Genomic DNA, 17378 nt, shown 5'->3' on the forward strand with positions numbered 1-17378 from the left:
TACAAGCCCTTTGCTAGCTTGGGAGGAGGGCAGCATGGAGAAAAAAAAAGAGAAACTTCAGAGTTAAGTAATCCCCATGTGCTTTTCCTTCTTCAAGAGTATCGCAATCTATCAGACAGATCCTTGTCATCTTGATCTTTCTTAGAAAGTATCCTTCCCTGAAAATGCCCTGCTTACCATTTTAACATTTTCAAAGTTTTCCCTCTCTTCTGTGTTATTTTTGATGCAACTGATCTGCTGAAGGAAAAGAAACCCAGAAGAGCGGTGATGACTAGCTTGCTATTGTGCCCGGAGGAAGGCTTTTTGGTGGGGGAGCTAGAGGGGAGAAAAGGAGGACAGGGCAGGTGGAGGAACTTAGCTACAATTCTTCAATTCTTTCATATCTAAAGAGGACAGCAATCTCTGTTCTATCAGACCGCACGGTTCGTGCTTTAAATGGTACTTGCTGCTAGCTTGCTTTCCCTGTCTCTGTCTCTCTCCCTTTGAAGCAGACTGGACAGCTTCCTCAAGCTGGCGTTATCACTCCCTCTAACCACTCTTGGCAGGCAATCTAATTCCCCCTGAAAAGGTCACCGCCATTTTAACTGCCTTTCAATCACATTAAGCACGCTGCCGCTCGTGCTCAGAGCACTGCGCCTGCAGCTCTCCTGACTGAGGTGCGATCAATAAACTGACATCCCGTCCCCCAACCTGATCTCCCCAACCGCCCCATCCACCGCTCGCCTCCTTCCCCTCTCCTGGACAAGCTGCCTTCCCAGAATGGACGTCGAGAGACCAAGTGACAAAATCCTCTCCTCAAATCCGAAGCAGCAGAAGGGAGCCACTAACCTGGCATTTACTAATCTTTGTCCCATCTGCTAAGAAACAGAAGGGTGCAAGCATCCCCCCACCGCCGTTCCTAGACCTACAGAGGCAGCGACTTCACAGGACAGTTTGCTTAGGCATCGGTCCAGACACCTTTGAAGCTGTGTTACAAAGAACAAGCCTCCCTCAAGCTTCCCTCAATGCAATCATTACCGTTATCTCTCCCCCCGCGCTTCTTTTTTTTTTCAGTTACGAGTTATGTGTTCCACCCATCGATCCCTGTGTAAGACACTGTTTTAAGTCCTCTTGCCTTTTGACTGTGCTAAGCCGTTTAAGAGATGACAGCGGCTTCTATCAGTGCGAGGCTGATGTGATTCTTTTCAGATAAAGCACTTTTTTTCACTCCCCCCCCCCCCCCCCTTCCCTTCTTTCAAGTAAGAGACATACACACAAAAAGAGACACTGAATCTTTCAAAGAAAAAAAACCCTTTTGAACTTCCCTCAGGAATTCTTTAAAGGGATAACCTTATAGTGTAAACACTGAGGGTAACGTGCATCCATTCTGGAGAGGAACAGAAGAATTGCTACAAATATGTTGAGTGTTAAAAAAAAACATCAGAGAGGGAGCCCACTTGATGCTTTCACTTGCGAAGCCTTGTTGGCTTCCTAAACACAGAAACTCATTAGACAAAGATGGCATGAAATAATCCCCTGCAACAAAGAGCTTTGGAGAGGGATGATCCAGAGATGGGGGGATAGATGGTTACTGAATGTTCAGGTATTTCAAGAGAAATTTTAGTCTTGTGACACTGTACTGAGATAAGGAAATATTTGATTATTATATCTGTATAGCTTTTCACTTTGAAGGATGAGCTTGATTTAAACAGCATTTGGTATTTCACGCTAGTAGCCTTCTGCACCTATCCCAAACAGAAGCAAGAATTCTCCTACTACAAAGCCCTACTTCAAGGGGGACCTCTGCCAAAACAAAGTGGTTCCAAATCCTATATAACTGCCAATAATCTTAATTTACACCTTGAATGCTTCCAGTTTGGGGTAAGCAAATTAAGTGATAGCAAATGATGCTTTAAGAAGCCAGGACAGCTATAAGTACCAGATATTTGCTGACTGAATACCTTCATCAAACCCAACAGCTTATACTGATCCCCGCACTTCTCAGTTATGTCATATTCCTACTTGCTGCCATCTCCTGTTCTTTCCAACTGCTGTCTCGAGTATGTCAAGCTGTGGCAGGCAAGAAGGTGTTCTTTGGCTCTGCTGCACTAGACCTGACTAGGGATTTGCAGCTGTAACACCAACACAGAAGACAAAGAATTTCCACCTTCCAAGACAGCCTCTCAGGTGAGAGGAGCAAGTCTTCCCTGCAAGCACTTTGGAAGCAAGAAAGCGTCATCCTAGAAACCACACAAGTGAGAGTTTCAGCCTGTGACTGCTCCTTAAGTATTAGACCACCTTCCAGAAAATCTGAGCAAGGCTGTTCATCTCCCTGACTTTTCTGTTTTCAAGAAGAAAAACCTCAATTTCCCACACCTTAACCCATCTGAAATCCTGGCAGGATCTTTCATATAGGTAGCAAAGAGCTTTCCTCACCTTGAGAGCAATATGAACTTTGCCTATTAACCAAAAACGATGAAAAGAAGCCAGGACCTGTGTTAAGTTTAAGTCACTTCTGTAACACTGCCCAACGGTCTGACCGACTCATGCGATACACGCTGGCCACAGCATCCTGCTCCCCCTTCGCCCAGCTATGACATCTCCTCGAAGCAACACACCATTAAAACAGAAATTAATGAGACACATGGACATGTATTTTCCCCTCTGGTTTTATGTATTTCCCCATGTCATCTCTTTACACACTGGTGACATCCCTGTAGCCTGGCAAAGCTGTCTGGCATTATAAAAGGCCTTCGATTTCCACATCGCTGCTGCTTCTCAGCAAAGGGAACAGAGCCGAACACAAAGCCTCAGGTGACAGGGGTTAATGAGGGCCTTGCCAACTTCAGACAAAGCAGTTTTAAGCATTGGAAAGCATCTCCAAAACGTTGTGCTGTGCTTCAGGGCTGTAAATTAAGAATTCTGTCCCTAAAACAAGGCAAGAGCCAACACTGGCAGAGAAAGGAAAAAGACAGTCACCTTAAGATTACCCGAGAGTGCACAAAGCAGGCCTGACTGATGGAGACCTCTGAATGCCAACAGCCAGAAACAACATGAGAACCCCAAAAGGGAGCATGAAAAAGCATAACTTGCTTGAAAAGAAATAACATCAGCCAACTATGGGAGATCATTCCAGCTTTGCTCTGGCTTCCCAAATCAAGAAACTTCTTGAGAAGAGTAGTTGGGTACCCTGCAGATATTATCTGGTCATCCCAAAACACTAGGTAGAAAGTTGGTGGCAAAAAGTTCCCCTGTTTAGGGAAGAGGACACCTCTCTAGAGGAGCATGGCAGCTGTTGAATCCAGCTGTTGAATCCAGCTGCCAGCAGAGGTGTGCTGCGGAGGAGGAAGGGCAGGGAGAAATGCATGTGCTAGAGACCTGCCAGCTGCTCAGGTAGAATCACTTCTTAGCCATGGCTCTGCCACCAAAAGCTGCACAGAGAGATGTTCCTCACTACAAATGCTACAGGGAGGTTCCTGTGCTTGTGAGCTGATCTAGAGACACCTTTCATCCAGCACTGCAAAGGGAAGAAGTCTAATCCAAAAGCCTTCCCATCAGGGTAATCATGGAGGGTTTTAGTTGTGCTCTACTCTTTCCTAGTCTTTCGATCCTTTGCTGGATCTGTTCATGTAACTAAACACTCTTGAAGGTGTCACGAAGGTCTCGAGACAGACCCCATGTTTCCTGATGGAAGCAAGGCTATTTCTAAGTATGAAATACAGAAGTACCTGTCCATGCATGCACAGCCACCTAGCAGAGGTTACAGCCTGACTGATGCTAGAACCTAATTTTTGGTGGAGGAAAGTAGTTGATCTATATAATGCAAACTAACACATTTAAGAATTCCTTAAAATAAGGAAGAAAATACAACAAGGAGCAAATACTTTGCATTTACACAGCCTAACCACATCAGTTACAGACATTTTGTCCACCTGAAGCCTCATTTGAAAGAGGGTCTCCATATGACTGAAATGATACGAAAGGTTCAGATCACACTTCAGTGAGTTAACTCAAAAACAACTGGGAATGTTAATCATGTGAAGACAGCACAATGTTCACACTAAAGGAAGCAGAAGATTGAGGACAGCACAAACCCAGGTGTCGGTGGGGGTGAAGGAAGAAACTATGCATGCACAAAAAAGGGTAGAAATGAACTGAGTAGCTTTTTTCTCATCAGGACTAGCAGTGACAACAATAGAGGCACACAGACATCTCATGCTTCCCTGCTACAGATTGTAGTGACTATACTACATAAACATAGTCCAAGGCCCTCCACAGTCTCATCAGATCTCTACCTGGAATTGTGTAGAGATGCAATTCTCCATGCGGGCACAAAAAAAAGTTAAGGTAGGTAAGGCTACAGATACAGAAAGTGACCACGTGGGCTTCCCTGGATAGCCTTTAAAACCCAAAGAAGCTGCTCCTTCACCTCTGTGCTCCTGATCATCCGCTGCTCTGCTACAACCCAGCTACAATTTAATTTCAGAGGAAGGTAAGAGCAGATCAGGAGTTCCAGGCTGTCACCGAGCACATGACTGGCTTTTAAGTTCAACTCCCTTACGTAGTAGCCTTTCCCCTTGAGATATTTTAAATTAAAATCCAAGCTGATATAGGAAGAGATCACATTCCATCCTCTTTATTGAACGGAGGGAGACAGCATTCCTCCTCTCATTAGGCATGTGCTACGTGGATTGCTTGCGAGAGACTCTCCTTAGTGCCAGAGGTTCATGCCAACGAACAGTTTAGTAAATCCTCCTCTTTGAGGCCAAAGGGCTGAGTGTAAGAAAAGGGCCAGGTTTCTAGCTAAAATTACATTCACCAATAAAGCTCACGAGAGGTCAAATTTTGCCATAACTCACTCTCTCCTCAGTAACTGATTTCCCCATCACTGGGGAAGGAGCAAAAGAAGGAGGAAAAATAAAATGTGTTTGTCTGGAAGCCCTAAGGGCTTGCAGTGCTGGAGGTGCAGAGCAGGTTCCTGGATTCTCATTTATCAACCTTAAAAGGGATAGAGTGATAAATGCACAACTGGCCCTTTAATATTTTATGCAGGTGCTAAAGCGACTTAGCTGTCACCTTCAATACATCACCAGAGGCTGATACACCAGCTTTCGTCACTCCAGGCTGGGAATTTTTACAATTTCATTTCTATTTCCCTCTCTTCACATATTTCCACACATTTCTTACTATGTGTAACATATAAGAAGCTATTTTCCCCAAATGATCTCCCCATTCTGACCATTCCTACTCATTCCCTCTTCAGCCACATTTCTCAAGCAAGAAATAACACCACGCTTTTGTTCAGGATTTGCACAAATTTTCACTCTCATCATTCAAGAGGCAGAAAGCTCAATTCACTTTACATTCCAGCAAAGGCTGAAGGTCCCACCCTTTGTGAAAGGCAAATCTCCAGGTCCCTCCCTTTAAAGATAGGCAGTGAGCAACTTCCACAGCAGAATGATTTACAAGGGCCCCCAAAACACTGGCGCACCTCGAAATCCTCCCTCCAGGAGAGTAGTAGCCCGTATCCTCTTCTGCCCGCACCATTCGTACTCTTCAAAGCGGTTGCCATTCTCGTTCTCGATGTCCACAGAGTCATCCTCAGTCATGCATGAACCTTCTCTCTGCACAGGGTAAAGCAGGGGCAGAGCGTTGAGATGCATGATATAGCTCTTTGGGGTTAATAACTCATGGTGGGACGGAGAAAAAAAGCTGGACCATTCCCAGGATAGCTAAGTATAGAGCAGACAGCAGTATCTACTCTCACCCCCATTCCCAGTGATCTAAATCTAGAAGTAAATGGGTGCTGGAAGAACTTGACAACCTTAAGATCAAAACAAGTTGCAAGGTTCATCATTTTTACACATGGAAATTTAAGCTCTGGTTCCTACAGCAATGCTGGTGTGCATTTCAACATGCATTCCCTTGCCTTGCATACACCGTTCCCCTATCATGTAAACCACAGATTCCTTTGACCCGCAGCAGGAATGTTCTCTAGAGCATATTTTTGGGGCACACTGATTGAGAACACCTCTCTTTACACCATGCACCTCTTGAGGCAACACGAATGAATTTGTTATCATGTCTATTGTGAGCTTTTCCTGAGAAACAAGCACAGAAAGCCCTATGACACAACTCTCTCCCTCCCCTAGGGCTTGTTCCTCTTTCTTCCTTGCTGTCTATGGGATGAACAGCAAGAGAATGGTTCTGCTTAAATGCACTTCCTGGAGTAAGATGGTCATGCAACATTTACAAATGCCAGTCTGTTAAAAAAGAACCTAACAAAAAGTAATTCTAATGTTGTCGCAGAAAGAACTCTTCCTGCTGTGCCACACAAGAAGCATGAAGTCCTACAAAAGGCTTCATAAACTTCAACTGCTCTACCTTTACAGTCTACAACTTAGACTTTACTAACAGCGAAAGGGTGCATGAAGTAAAAAAAGCTACTAATGCAACACAGGACAAAAATTGAGAAGAACCCATCTTTCAAGACAAAGAGAAGTGACTACAGATCTTAGGGAGACAGTTAGCACTGCCTGCAAGCTCAGGATTGTTAGTTTTTGCCCCATGTTAGGTCAACTGCAGACAAAGCTGGGAATAGGGAGAAGGGAATGGCAGCTGGCGATCCTGCTGCGCCTCTACCTTTGCAAGGCATTGTTCCACATGCCTACTCATCTCCTCCTCGGATCCTGACAGAGGTCGGCTGCAGAGGGGACATACCTGCCCTTCGTCTTGCTTCCTCCGTTTCATTTTTCCAATCCGAGCTGCATGGAGAAACCAGGGAAACAAACAAACAAAAAAACAAAGGAAGACACGTCAAGTTTGTAGATCCACTCTTCTATTTGCTCAGCTCCAAATAATCAACCCTTGGTAGAAACAGTAAGATTTCACACCAGAAAATCCCATTGCAACTCCCTATTCTGACCTCCATAAACAGTACAGACACTGTTGCTTAGCACTTTCCAGATTAAATCTGTAGCCTGTGGCTGAGTACAGCTTGATTTCAGAAAGGCAGCTACTCACGATTTAATAGCTAGGAGAGGGAATATCTGCTGCACATCCCCAGGTAAGTTATTCAAATGGTTAAATACCTTCTTTTGGAAGCCTGAAATTGTTTTCAAAGTTGAGTGATCAAGCCACCGAATTCTGTTCTGGATTTTGCCTTCTAAGTCCGAGACCCATCCACTAACATGTCTATTCCCTACACAAGAACTTGTTTAAACCATAGAAGGATGAAGAGTGCCCAAAAAGCCTTGGACAAGGTACATAAGTGTCACTTCCAGGACCACAGAGTCTCCTGTACACCCTGAATAACTCCTTCCCAAAACATCACAAACAAGCAGAGCAGCATCTTGGTGGCAGGTAACACTTAAGGAGAGGAAAGATCTTTGCTGTGAAGAACACAGCACCTATGCTAGATAGCTTCTGGCTCTCTATTTTTATTTCACTGTTTTCACGTAGAGGAAAACTGGGGGCTACACTGCCTTCTTGAGGGTATGCTCTGGGAAACAAACACGTTAGGAATCATGATGATTAGAAAAAGCAGCCAAGGTAGCCTGTTGCTTAATCCAATCTCTGGTTAATTTGAGCCATCATTTAATGTGATCAAAACATCTGGAACCAAATCATTTGCATTAAAAAGAACTTCTGTCCTTTATTATGATGGCTTTAGGCAGGTATTACTGAATAACTCAATCACTGGCTGCAGGAAAGTCGCTGTTTAATTAATAAGGAAGGTCAAAATTCTGAATGAGAGACAAGGAAAAGCCCAAGGAAAGCCCATGTGATAATGAGAGATGACACCACCAAAAAGCTGCGTTAGCCAGAAATCGTTACTGACATTGCGAGCACTGCAGCATGCTCTGAAAGCCTTCATGCCTGAATACTGTGGGATCAACAGCTCCCTGCAGCCAGTGAGTCAGAGAAAGCTGTTGGAATGCCAGGCAGAGAAGGACCAGGGTATGGGAAAGTTTCTGTCAATTGTTTCCAAAAGTGCATCAGTTTAGTGCACGCACATCACCAAGTGAATTATAAAGTTTCAGCTGAACACTCCAACACAGACCTGAAAGGCCTCTTTCAAGGTTTTCTTGTTGGCTTCCCTGGACTCAGGACTCTCTGGGTTAGGATACACTTTCCCACAATCCCAAATTAGGAGTATACTGATCCCCTACACCCTCTGATGCTCCAGGATTAAGGCGGCTTCAATTTATTCCCTGGGCATTGCTTTTCCTCACTGAATGAGACAGATTTGTGGGAAAACTCTCTGCAAAATAAATCTTCGCTCCTGGCATCATGAAAATGATTCTGCAAATGTGACACGCTTAGAATAAGAGACAGCAACTTGAGACCAAAACAATAGTGTTTTCGATACCTGGCACTCTGAACAACAGAGACTCTCAAGTAAGTGTACACCATTTTCATAGTTTGTCTAAATTTTATTTGCTGAAGCTCCACAACCCTCTCGTGTTGGGTACACCACGCTGACAGCTCCACAGCCCAGCTGACTCTCCATGTACTTCAGATACTTCAGTATTCCTTGTGGGGTATTTTAAGTTTCCCTTCTAATTTGTCTGCTTAAATCTGTTTTTTTACCTATACTGTCATCTTCAATTCCACTTGACTTCCACCCAATACAGAGGCAAACATCATGAAGTGTTATTGCTAATTTCATTGTGCCCAGATGAATTATGTTCCACTTTTAAACAAAACAATGACCCCCAACATGTCCTCTGTGTTTTCTCTTCCGTTCCTGAACCCCAAAATGCCATCCCTGCTTCCCCTCAACATCATCCAGCCCTGTTACTGAAGTCGTCGAATTTAAGCCATGCTTCTTCAGGTTTGTACTTCACTGCACGAGAGACTTTGAAGTTCTGATTTAGTGCCTGAATCATCCAGTATGGCTCTTTTGCAAAAGTTTAGGATGCTCTTTCCTTGCCTCACTAGCTCTGTAGAGCCAGCACAAAGTAAGGGAGAAGCCTAGAATCAGACACAACTTGAGCATTCTCCAGCAAACATCTATCTGACCAGAGAAAAACACAGGAACAAAGCCTCTATCCTGATCGCAGACACATCTTTCTCTCACCTCATACCGTTTTTAAACAGGGAAATGTAGGGAAGGAGCAGTTTCATTATTCTGGTATGACTCCCCGTGGCCAATCAATTCAGCTAAGTCAGTCTGCCTGGCAAGTTTATTAGTATTTTTAACTTTTTTACTGGCATCCTTCTGACCATGCACTGTAACAGTGATAAAATGAAAGACAACTTGGTTTAGGTCTTGCACTGATAAATTCTTGGGACCATTTTGCCAGAACAAGCACCTAATCTGCTGTTGAAATGTTAGTGTAGAGCTGAGAACAGAACCTCCCTCTGTTCCAGCTCCATGCAAGACTCAGCAGACAGCCCCTATTTTGGCCCATTTAGCTCTGCTGAAAAGCAGCTCTTTAAGTTCTAGTGCCACAAATGAAAAAGCCACTGGAAGAAAGAGGTGTTGAAAACAAATCCACCAGCCATTTTCATTCTGTGGTCATTAGCAGCAGCAGTGTTGTGCCCATGGAGGCCCAGGGTGCCCGTGGTGACAGCAGAAACGGAAAGGGAATGCTGCAGCCTCGAAAGCATATCCCGAGCAGCACTGTCCCTACCCGACACGACACGCAGCCCAGCTATCACTTCCAATCAGCGCAGAAGGGACGGAGTGGCCCCAAAGGCAGGGGGTGATTGTGGCGCTGTCCCGAAGGGGAGCAGCTCAAAAGAACACGCAAGTGAGACCACAGGATTGTTAATTAGTGTTGATAGATGCGATCATTTCTAATTAGCTCACTAATCCCTCTCCCCCTTGCTCCTGTCGCAGGAGCATGGGAGAGGGAAGAAAAGAAAAGCCATTCCCTCTCGTAATTTAGGAAGATAAAAACACAGCCAGTGAAGGACTGGATGCAAGAAGACAGAGCTCAGGGAAGGAGGATTTTGCACAAAGCTGACCCATTCTTATCTCTGACTGAACAAAGACTCTGTAGTTATTATTCCAGTCTTCTGCCAGGAGGTGAGGAGTTCACTAATTTTGATTAGCATTAATAGTTATTATTAGGCCATCAGAGGGCTTCCAGCACCTTTGAGGCTTCACTTTTAACAGGTGTACATTACCCTACCCACTGCTCCTGCTGCATGTGCATGTTCTCTCTCAGGATACCCTAAACCATCAGGCACCCAGGGAGTTTAAGTCACCACAGCATGTGAATTGAGAAGAGTAGCACATAGAGGTAAGCAAAAATTGGGACCCTTTGCAAGGGTCAGGGTCTCAGTTATGGTCTCTGACTTGACTTAGGAGCTGTGCTGACTAAGGAAGCTGCTCTTCCCTTTCCTAATACAGGGTCTTTTGGGACTGCACAAGGTGATAAGCTGCTTGCACTAGAGGAGGAGCCAAATTGCACTTGACAAAGTCTCTACTGCTGAGGGCACACTGGCCCCTGCCTTCCCACGGGTGCAGGAAGAAGGAACCAGCCACCACTGCTGCCTTATGGGCAGAAGAGACTGAGGATCTTTTCTCACTTATTAACGCCTAAAGGTCATGTAATTCTCTAGCCCAGCAAAACTTCCTGAGAGAAAAGCTAATGGATTTTAGTTTTCACTGGTGCTGCCCTCCCCAAGCAAAAATTTACCTTCAGGACAGGGTACTAATTACCTCAGAAGTGCTCTCACATAGCATCTAGCAGTGGACACTATACAAACCTCTACCACAGCATCAAAGGAGATGATTAAGTTACTAGCAATATCTCTTATGATTCCCTCCACCAGTTTGAGTGGTCCCCCGAGTCCCATGCAGACATCATTAGCAGCTCCTGCAATGGCAGGCCAATCAAGTTAAGTGGAAACATTTTTGTCTCCTTTCCAGTGAAAATCATCTAGCTTTATTCCTCCCCCACCCATCAGCTACAAAAGCACGTGACATGCTGATGGTGGTTCAAACAACAAACTGCATGGTGACCACCAAAACAGGAATCAGCTTCTCAGGCAGGTGCAAAAGGAGCTTTGCAAGAACCTATTTACAACTCTACTGAGAATGCCAACTTGGCAAATACCTCTAAATTTCAATCAAAGATATTCAAGCACAAGAGTTAGCATCTGCTCTCTGCAAATCTACTAGAGGAGTCTTCAGGAGTGGTTATACCTATTTTTGTTAAATCTATGACAAAAAGCTTCTGTGGATGATCAACTTATCCAAAGCATCTGATCCAAGGGAACAAAGGCAACAATGGCAGAGCACAAAAAGCCATCTCAAGAACAAGCTAAAGCAAGAAAACAGATGGTCAGGAATGAATCCATTTCAGACCTTATGTACAATTTGCTGCTCATCTGCCCAGGAGAGAATATTAAGGGTCAAATTCACAGAAGGGTCTCAGTGGGGCTTTCACATTTGCATGGCCAAACTTCCACACAGATGATTTTTAGCAACCTTCAGTCTGACACTATTCTCCGAGGTTGGCACCTACTTAACCTGCTGAATCCACGTTCTGATACACTAAACCGTAACTTTGTGCCTCTAATTCTGAACTACTATCTAACCTCCTCTGCACTGCTAAACTCCATAAGCATCAATTTACAGGGCGGCTTAAAGTTTCCAGCTTGGCAAGACTGGAAATAAGGCAAATGAAAGAAATGCCTTCTTTATCACATGGGTTCATCAGGAATCAGCACCTCATACTGCTGGGTTCACAAGGACACAACCTCTGCAAAGTGAGTTTAGTACAGGTGAGAGGTGTGGGATTAACTCACTGACGCTGACAGGGAAGTTCAGATACAAACACTCAACTGAGAGTCTAACAGACAGAACATTAATCTCCTGCTCCAGAGCTTGCAAATACATTCACCTTGCTTACAGTTCAATTTAAGTCAAAGGTTTGACTTACAGAATTAAAATTCTGGACCGTCAGGTACCTGTGAACCATGTACCTATCAGGACCTAATCATGTTGCAGCCAGGCCAACAGCAGCTCACAGAAGACATCTCCCTCTCTACCTTTTCTTTCCTTAGCTCTTGTTGTGCTTTCCCAAGCGATCACAACAAGAAGGAACACATCAAGGTGATCTGACAGGACTCAGACCCAAAAAGCCTGGGCAGCTGAGATTTGAGTCACAGACTATGTGGGAGAAGAGCAAACACTGTGGGCCCCTTTTTATGGGAGGAGTTGCCAGAAGTGGTTCTGGAACTCAGCTGCTAAGAAGCTTGACAGAGATACCAAGATAAACTGATTACCACAATATTGAAAAGTACACTTAAAACATAATAAAAACAAGCGAAATAGATTTTTCTTTGACAGATAGACTGCATTTTCTACATCTTAAGTTTTTTCAGTGTGTCAATAAGAACATGAAACAAAAAGCCAAATCTTTGGACAAGTCCTACATAATTTCTGTCAATGTAAACTAACATGGATAAGAAAGCCATTCTCACAGAGCAAGCTATAAAGTTGCGTGATTGATTAGAAGCTCATTAAAACACAAGATAAAGACAAATAAGCATTTTTTTTTCCCCCAAAGCACTCAAGTGTTCTCCATCTGGAGCAATACTGCTTAAACAACTGTTTAATAATAACATGGCAAAGCTTACGAATTAAAGTTATTTTAGTGCAAGCAAATGTGAAGGAGGAAGCAAGAAAACAGGTTGAGTTCAGTGGTCACAAATATAAAGTCACATGCATAGAAAGCAGCAGTATAACCTACCCAACTGTCCAGCTGGATACTAATCTAACAGCATAGGACTGAACCAGGCACCACAGGTTTAGGTGATGTTCTGGCAACAGTAGTAATCAGTCATAAAATGGTCATGAGGAACCAGTTCTGATCTAGTTTGACCTTTTTTGTGACCCAAAGCACTTCAGCTTATATTTCTGTAGCCAGTTCCCTAACATCTGGACCTAGCTCTGTTAGGGTACAACAGAATGGACAGGAAATACCAGTGTTATAAAGGCATTATATAATTTAACCAAATGCCCTCACTTGGAACACGGCTGTTCTGCTCACTTTACCCCAAAAGGTACATACAAAAAGAGTGAAGGTTCAGCAAAACCAATGCAAATGCTGTACAAAACTAGCAGCCTCCCTTTAGACGATAAGCCCAGGTTCACAAAAACAAGAACAGGGCCCAAGAGGAGTTCCTAGATCGCAGTCTACACAGATTGTGGTGCAGCCCTACTTTGGGCTAAAGTCAAAAACATAAAGCTCTACTGAGCCAGTTTAGCAACCAAGAACCTCACAAGCCTGGCTCAGACCTTTTTTTTTTTTTTTAAAAAATAAGGTAACTGCACATTGTTGGCCTGAAAAAAGGTGGAAGGTGGGACCTTAGTCTCAGCCATTTGAAAATGATAAAGAAATGGCTTGACATCACTGACTTCAGAGACCTGTCACATAAACAAGTTACTGCAGAGCAATACTTCAGTGCATTTCAGCCATCTGAAGTCTCTGTTTCAGGAAAAGGGTCTGCCTGCCAAGGCCAGCAGCTCACTGCACTCATCTCGGGGTGCAGATGTGAGCACGCCTGCCAGCAGTTACCTGGTGCAAGGCGACTCATCTCTTTGTTGTATGACTTAACAGGCTTTCAAGAGTTCACAGGTTTTTGGCCCTCAGGGTTGATATTTAAAAATCTCCAAGCTAGCTCTGAATTCAGTTATGTATAACTTATCAAAGATCTTGAGTCAGCACTTCTATCTGCTTAAGACTATGCTAAACATGTAGTTCAAATTCAAGCAACCTATTTTGCTATCAATACACTCAAAAGCCTTTTGCTATTTTGTTAAAGTATCTTTATCTTCTTCTAAATAAACTGCATCAGCACAATGTCACTGCTGTTATCTCAAACTATCACAGCAGGAAGCTTAAAATTAACAAGCCTCCTGATAGCCTGAACAATGAAATTTTGACTAAATGGTACATATTAGAGTAGCTATAAGCAATATAAAATCAGATGACAGAATATTGTTACTATTTATATGGTAAGTCATGACTTCTCTGAACTTTGGGAAAAGAGTTTCAACTTAAGCAAAAAAAGTATACTTTCATCTTTTTTCTGGTTTACAAACACAGAAATGGGTCTTTCTGAAATAAGGTGACCTCTAATATGCTTTTTAAACACCAAGACACTTTTTGCTAGAAATACTTATTTAACTGTTGTTAGGAACACCCAGAAATACAAGAATAAAAATAACACACCAGCATCTGTGGGTTTGAGGTAAAAAAAAAAAAAAACCACAACACAAAACATGACGTCAGATGCACAGACGCTCAGACTGCTGGTTTAAAAGTTTACTGCAAGGTTCTGCCATGTGAGCCGTGAAAGCACGGAAGCCTGGCCTCATAATTGAAAATACAGGATTCAGGGCCTACTTATAAACTCGCTGGTGGGATCCCAGCGGCGAGAATCGCTTCCCGCAGGAAGCCAGGGGTGAACGCGGAGAGTTTCACCCCAACACACCCTGCGCCCCACCAGCCGCACGTCGAGGCCCCGGCAAAGCAGGTCGCAGCTCCGAGCCTGCGGAGGGGAGTGTATTTTACACAACTCGGCCCAACTCCGGAAAGTTTTGCGGGAAGGGGGAGGCGCGGGAGGAGGCCCGGCGGGGCGGGGGCAGCCCGGGGCGCCGCGCGGGACCGCACTCACCGTTCAGCCGGGTCTGCCGGTTCGCTCGCACCCGCAGGAAGGTCTGCAGAGGGGAAGACAAGAGCGGAGAAGTATCAGAGCCCCCGGCCCGCGGGCGCCGGATGTAAACAGCTCGCCCCCCGCCAGTAAACAAGGCCCCAACCGGTCCCCCCTGCCCCGCGCATCACCGGGACAACGCACCGACCCCGGGCCTGCCCCCGCCCCCCCCCCCCCGCACCCACCTCTTCCCGGCCCCCGCCGCCGGGCCCCCTCCTGCCGCTCTGCATAGCCGCGGGCGCCACAGGCGACCGGCGGGGCAGTGGGGCGGCGGGCCCCGGGGCGGACCCCCCCGCGCGGCCCGGGATGCGGGCGGATACGGCGCGGCCCGGCAGGCGCCGCCGATCAGCCCCCAGCGGCCGCCGCCATGTTGGCCCCGGTCATGTGACCCGCTGCCGAGAGGGTGAAAGTTCACCAGGAAACCGGCGGGGAGAGGCGCGAGAGGAGGAAGTTCCCATGGCAACCGACAGGCGGCAGCAGGGCCCAGCGAGCCCTGGCCAATCAGGGCCCAGGGGCGGCTGGAACCCAGAGGCGTCTGGCCAATCAGAGATCAGGGGTAACGGGGACCCGAGTGCCTGGCCAATCAGAAATTAGGAACCAGTGGAACTCAAGGGCACACGGCCAATCAGAGCCCAGGGACAACTGGAACACAGGGGCAGATGGCCAATCAGAGCCCAGGAGCAACTTCAAACAGGTTTCCTTGCCCAATAGGGATTGAGCATCCGTTAGGTCCAACAGCACTGGCCAATCAGGGCCCAACTGTAACCCAAAGGTGCTGGCCAATCAGGCACCAGGGGCAACCTCTCTCCAACTTTTCTTGCTCAATGAGCAACGGGGGGCCCTGGGGGCCCAAGGGCACCTGGCCAATGAGGGCCCAAGGGGTAGCTAGAGCTAAAGGCAGGTGGCCAGTGGGGGGCCAGTGGCCTTTCCACGGTCCCGGCCCAGCCCTGCCAGGGAGCCCTGAGTCCTGCGCCCTGGGCGCTGCCCGGCCAGGCACCCTTGGGCATCGGCCCAGGGGGAGGTGAGGCCCTGGGGAGAGGAGCCCTGGCCTCCCCTGTCCTGCGGGCCGAGCACAGCCCGAATGCCAACGCCGGCAGCGTCTGCTGGGGCTGAGCTGGGCACCCCGGCCCGGCCCGCCCCGCCCCAGCAGCACCGACCTCAGTTTTGGGGCTTTGAAATCGTCCTGGCCTTTCCGATGAGAAGCGGCGCATGCCTTGGGCATAGCGCAGCCAGGCTGCAGGTGGAGCACTGCCTGCTCCCCTGTGCTTTTCAGCCTCTTCCCCCTCTTTTCCTTCCTGCATTTCAGCAAACCTGGGCAATCAAACCTGGCTCATGGGTTTCTTTCCCATGGCTGTCCCACAGCTGTGGTGGGGGATGGCCCCAGTGGACCAGCCTGAGGGTAGAACAGAGCTAGGATCTAGAAACTGGGCAGCACAGGCTCCTACACACACAAATCCCATTTGTTCCCCCCTCTGCACGCTCCCCAGATTTTGCTTCTTGGAATCAAACCTACGTTTTGGGTCTCTGCTCTGGCACCTGACAATCTGCTGCTCCTTCTTCAGGGGGAAAACAAAGAAAACCCTGATGTGCTTTGCTCTGTCAGAAGATGATCGGCAGTTAGCAAGTTCAGGTGCTGGCTGGTAAGCTTTGCACAGTGCTGACCTGCATCGTACATCCCATCTCAGTCTGCAAGCTGAAGTGCAGCTATATTTTCATACATATGCTTACTTACAAAATCAAAGCTGCTGATTGTTGGTTTTACCCTTTTAATTAATTAAGCTGTCTTTCAGGGGGCATGCTCACTGCTGAGCTCAGGTGGAGGGAGGTGAGCCTTTCCTGGACAAGGATTTCAGTTATACTTATTCCACATGTTATTCAGTCACAAATATTCTGTGGTCTCAGCTGACCCACGCCAGGTGGTCTCCCTCCAACCCTGAAACGTTATCTTTGCAGTGCAGTGAATGACTTATAATTTGCTGTTGATTTTTCCACCGGGGATTCAGTGTTGTATCTAAATCTCACTAAAATGACTTTAGTTTTACTCAGACTGCAGGAAAATCCCTGGTTGACAGAACATACTGTATCTAAGAGGAGCATCCACCACTGACCAAATCACAAGGTCCTGCGCTACACTAGCTGCCACCACCTTGGTCCAATCGGACGTGAACACTGATTGTGTGAACATGAACCCTGTGCCAAGCTCCAGCAACCAGGCTAGGCACAGGGGAGGCAAGGGAATCCCCTCTCCCCACGTCTCGGAGCCACCCCACCACCTCTGCTGCAGCTCCCTCTCAGCGTGTGGAGCAATGCAAGCAGTTCAAGAGCTGGGCAAGCCTGTATTCCTGTAGCACTCCTATTCATAAATCTCCTTCTTCTCTAAATATCCCCATGGCAAATAAGCATGAAGACTAAGAAAACTGAGCCACAGGAATTCTGAAAACCTGTATGCCAATAACTCACGTTCTAGCATGTTACTAATACACTGTATATTCATGATTAGATCACAGATAACACAGCAGACATTCATAATTTCAGCACACCTCTGCATATGGAAAGCTAAATTTTGCAGCCTTTAAAGTCACCACCATGAAAGTCTTCTGCTCTGCTTCCTGAGCATTTCCCTTGGTAAGCCAGGAAGGCTGAATTCTCATTCATATTGTGGCTTTATTAAGGATACACTGAGGCTTTACACAACCCTGGCACCCACTCTGAGGTCTCTT

General features: G+C 46.2%; 1 protein-coding gene across 6 annotated transcripts in view; it reads right to left on the reverse strand.

Moving 5' to 3' along the window:
* RNF220 (ring finger protein 220) overlaps positions 1 to 17378 on the reverse strand; it is a 232839-nt gene that overhangs the window by 44855 nt on the left and 170606 nt on the right. For 3 of the 6 annotated variants that reach the window (XM_074876208.1, XM_074876207.1, XM_074876209.1), the window contains 3 exons: positions 14623 to 14665; positions 6622 to 6743; positions 5471 to 5603 (listed from right to left, as the gene is read on the reverse strand). In XM_074876208.1, coding sequence (XP_074732309.1) covers positions 5471 to 5603; positions 6622 to 6743; positions 14623 to 14665 — 298 coding nt within the window. Of the gene's footprint in view, positions 1 to 5470; positions 5604 to 6621; positions 6744 to 14622; positions 14666 to 14843; positions 15036 to 17378 lie in introns of those variants that run through there. The other 3 variants (XM_074876210.1, XM_074876212.1, XM_074876213.1) reach the window with 2 other exon arrangements.

This window comes from Strix uralensis, chromosome 8 (genome assembly GCF_047716275.1).
Source record: "Strix uralensis isolate ZFMK-TIS-50842 chromosome 8, bStrUra1, whole genome shotgun sequence".
NCBI lineage: Eukaryota > Metazoa > Chordata > Aves > Strigiformes > Strigidae > Strix > Strix uralensis.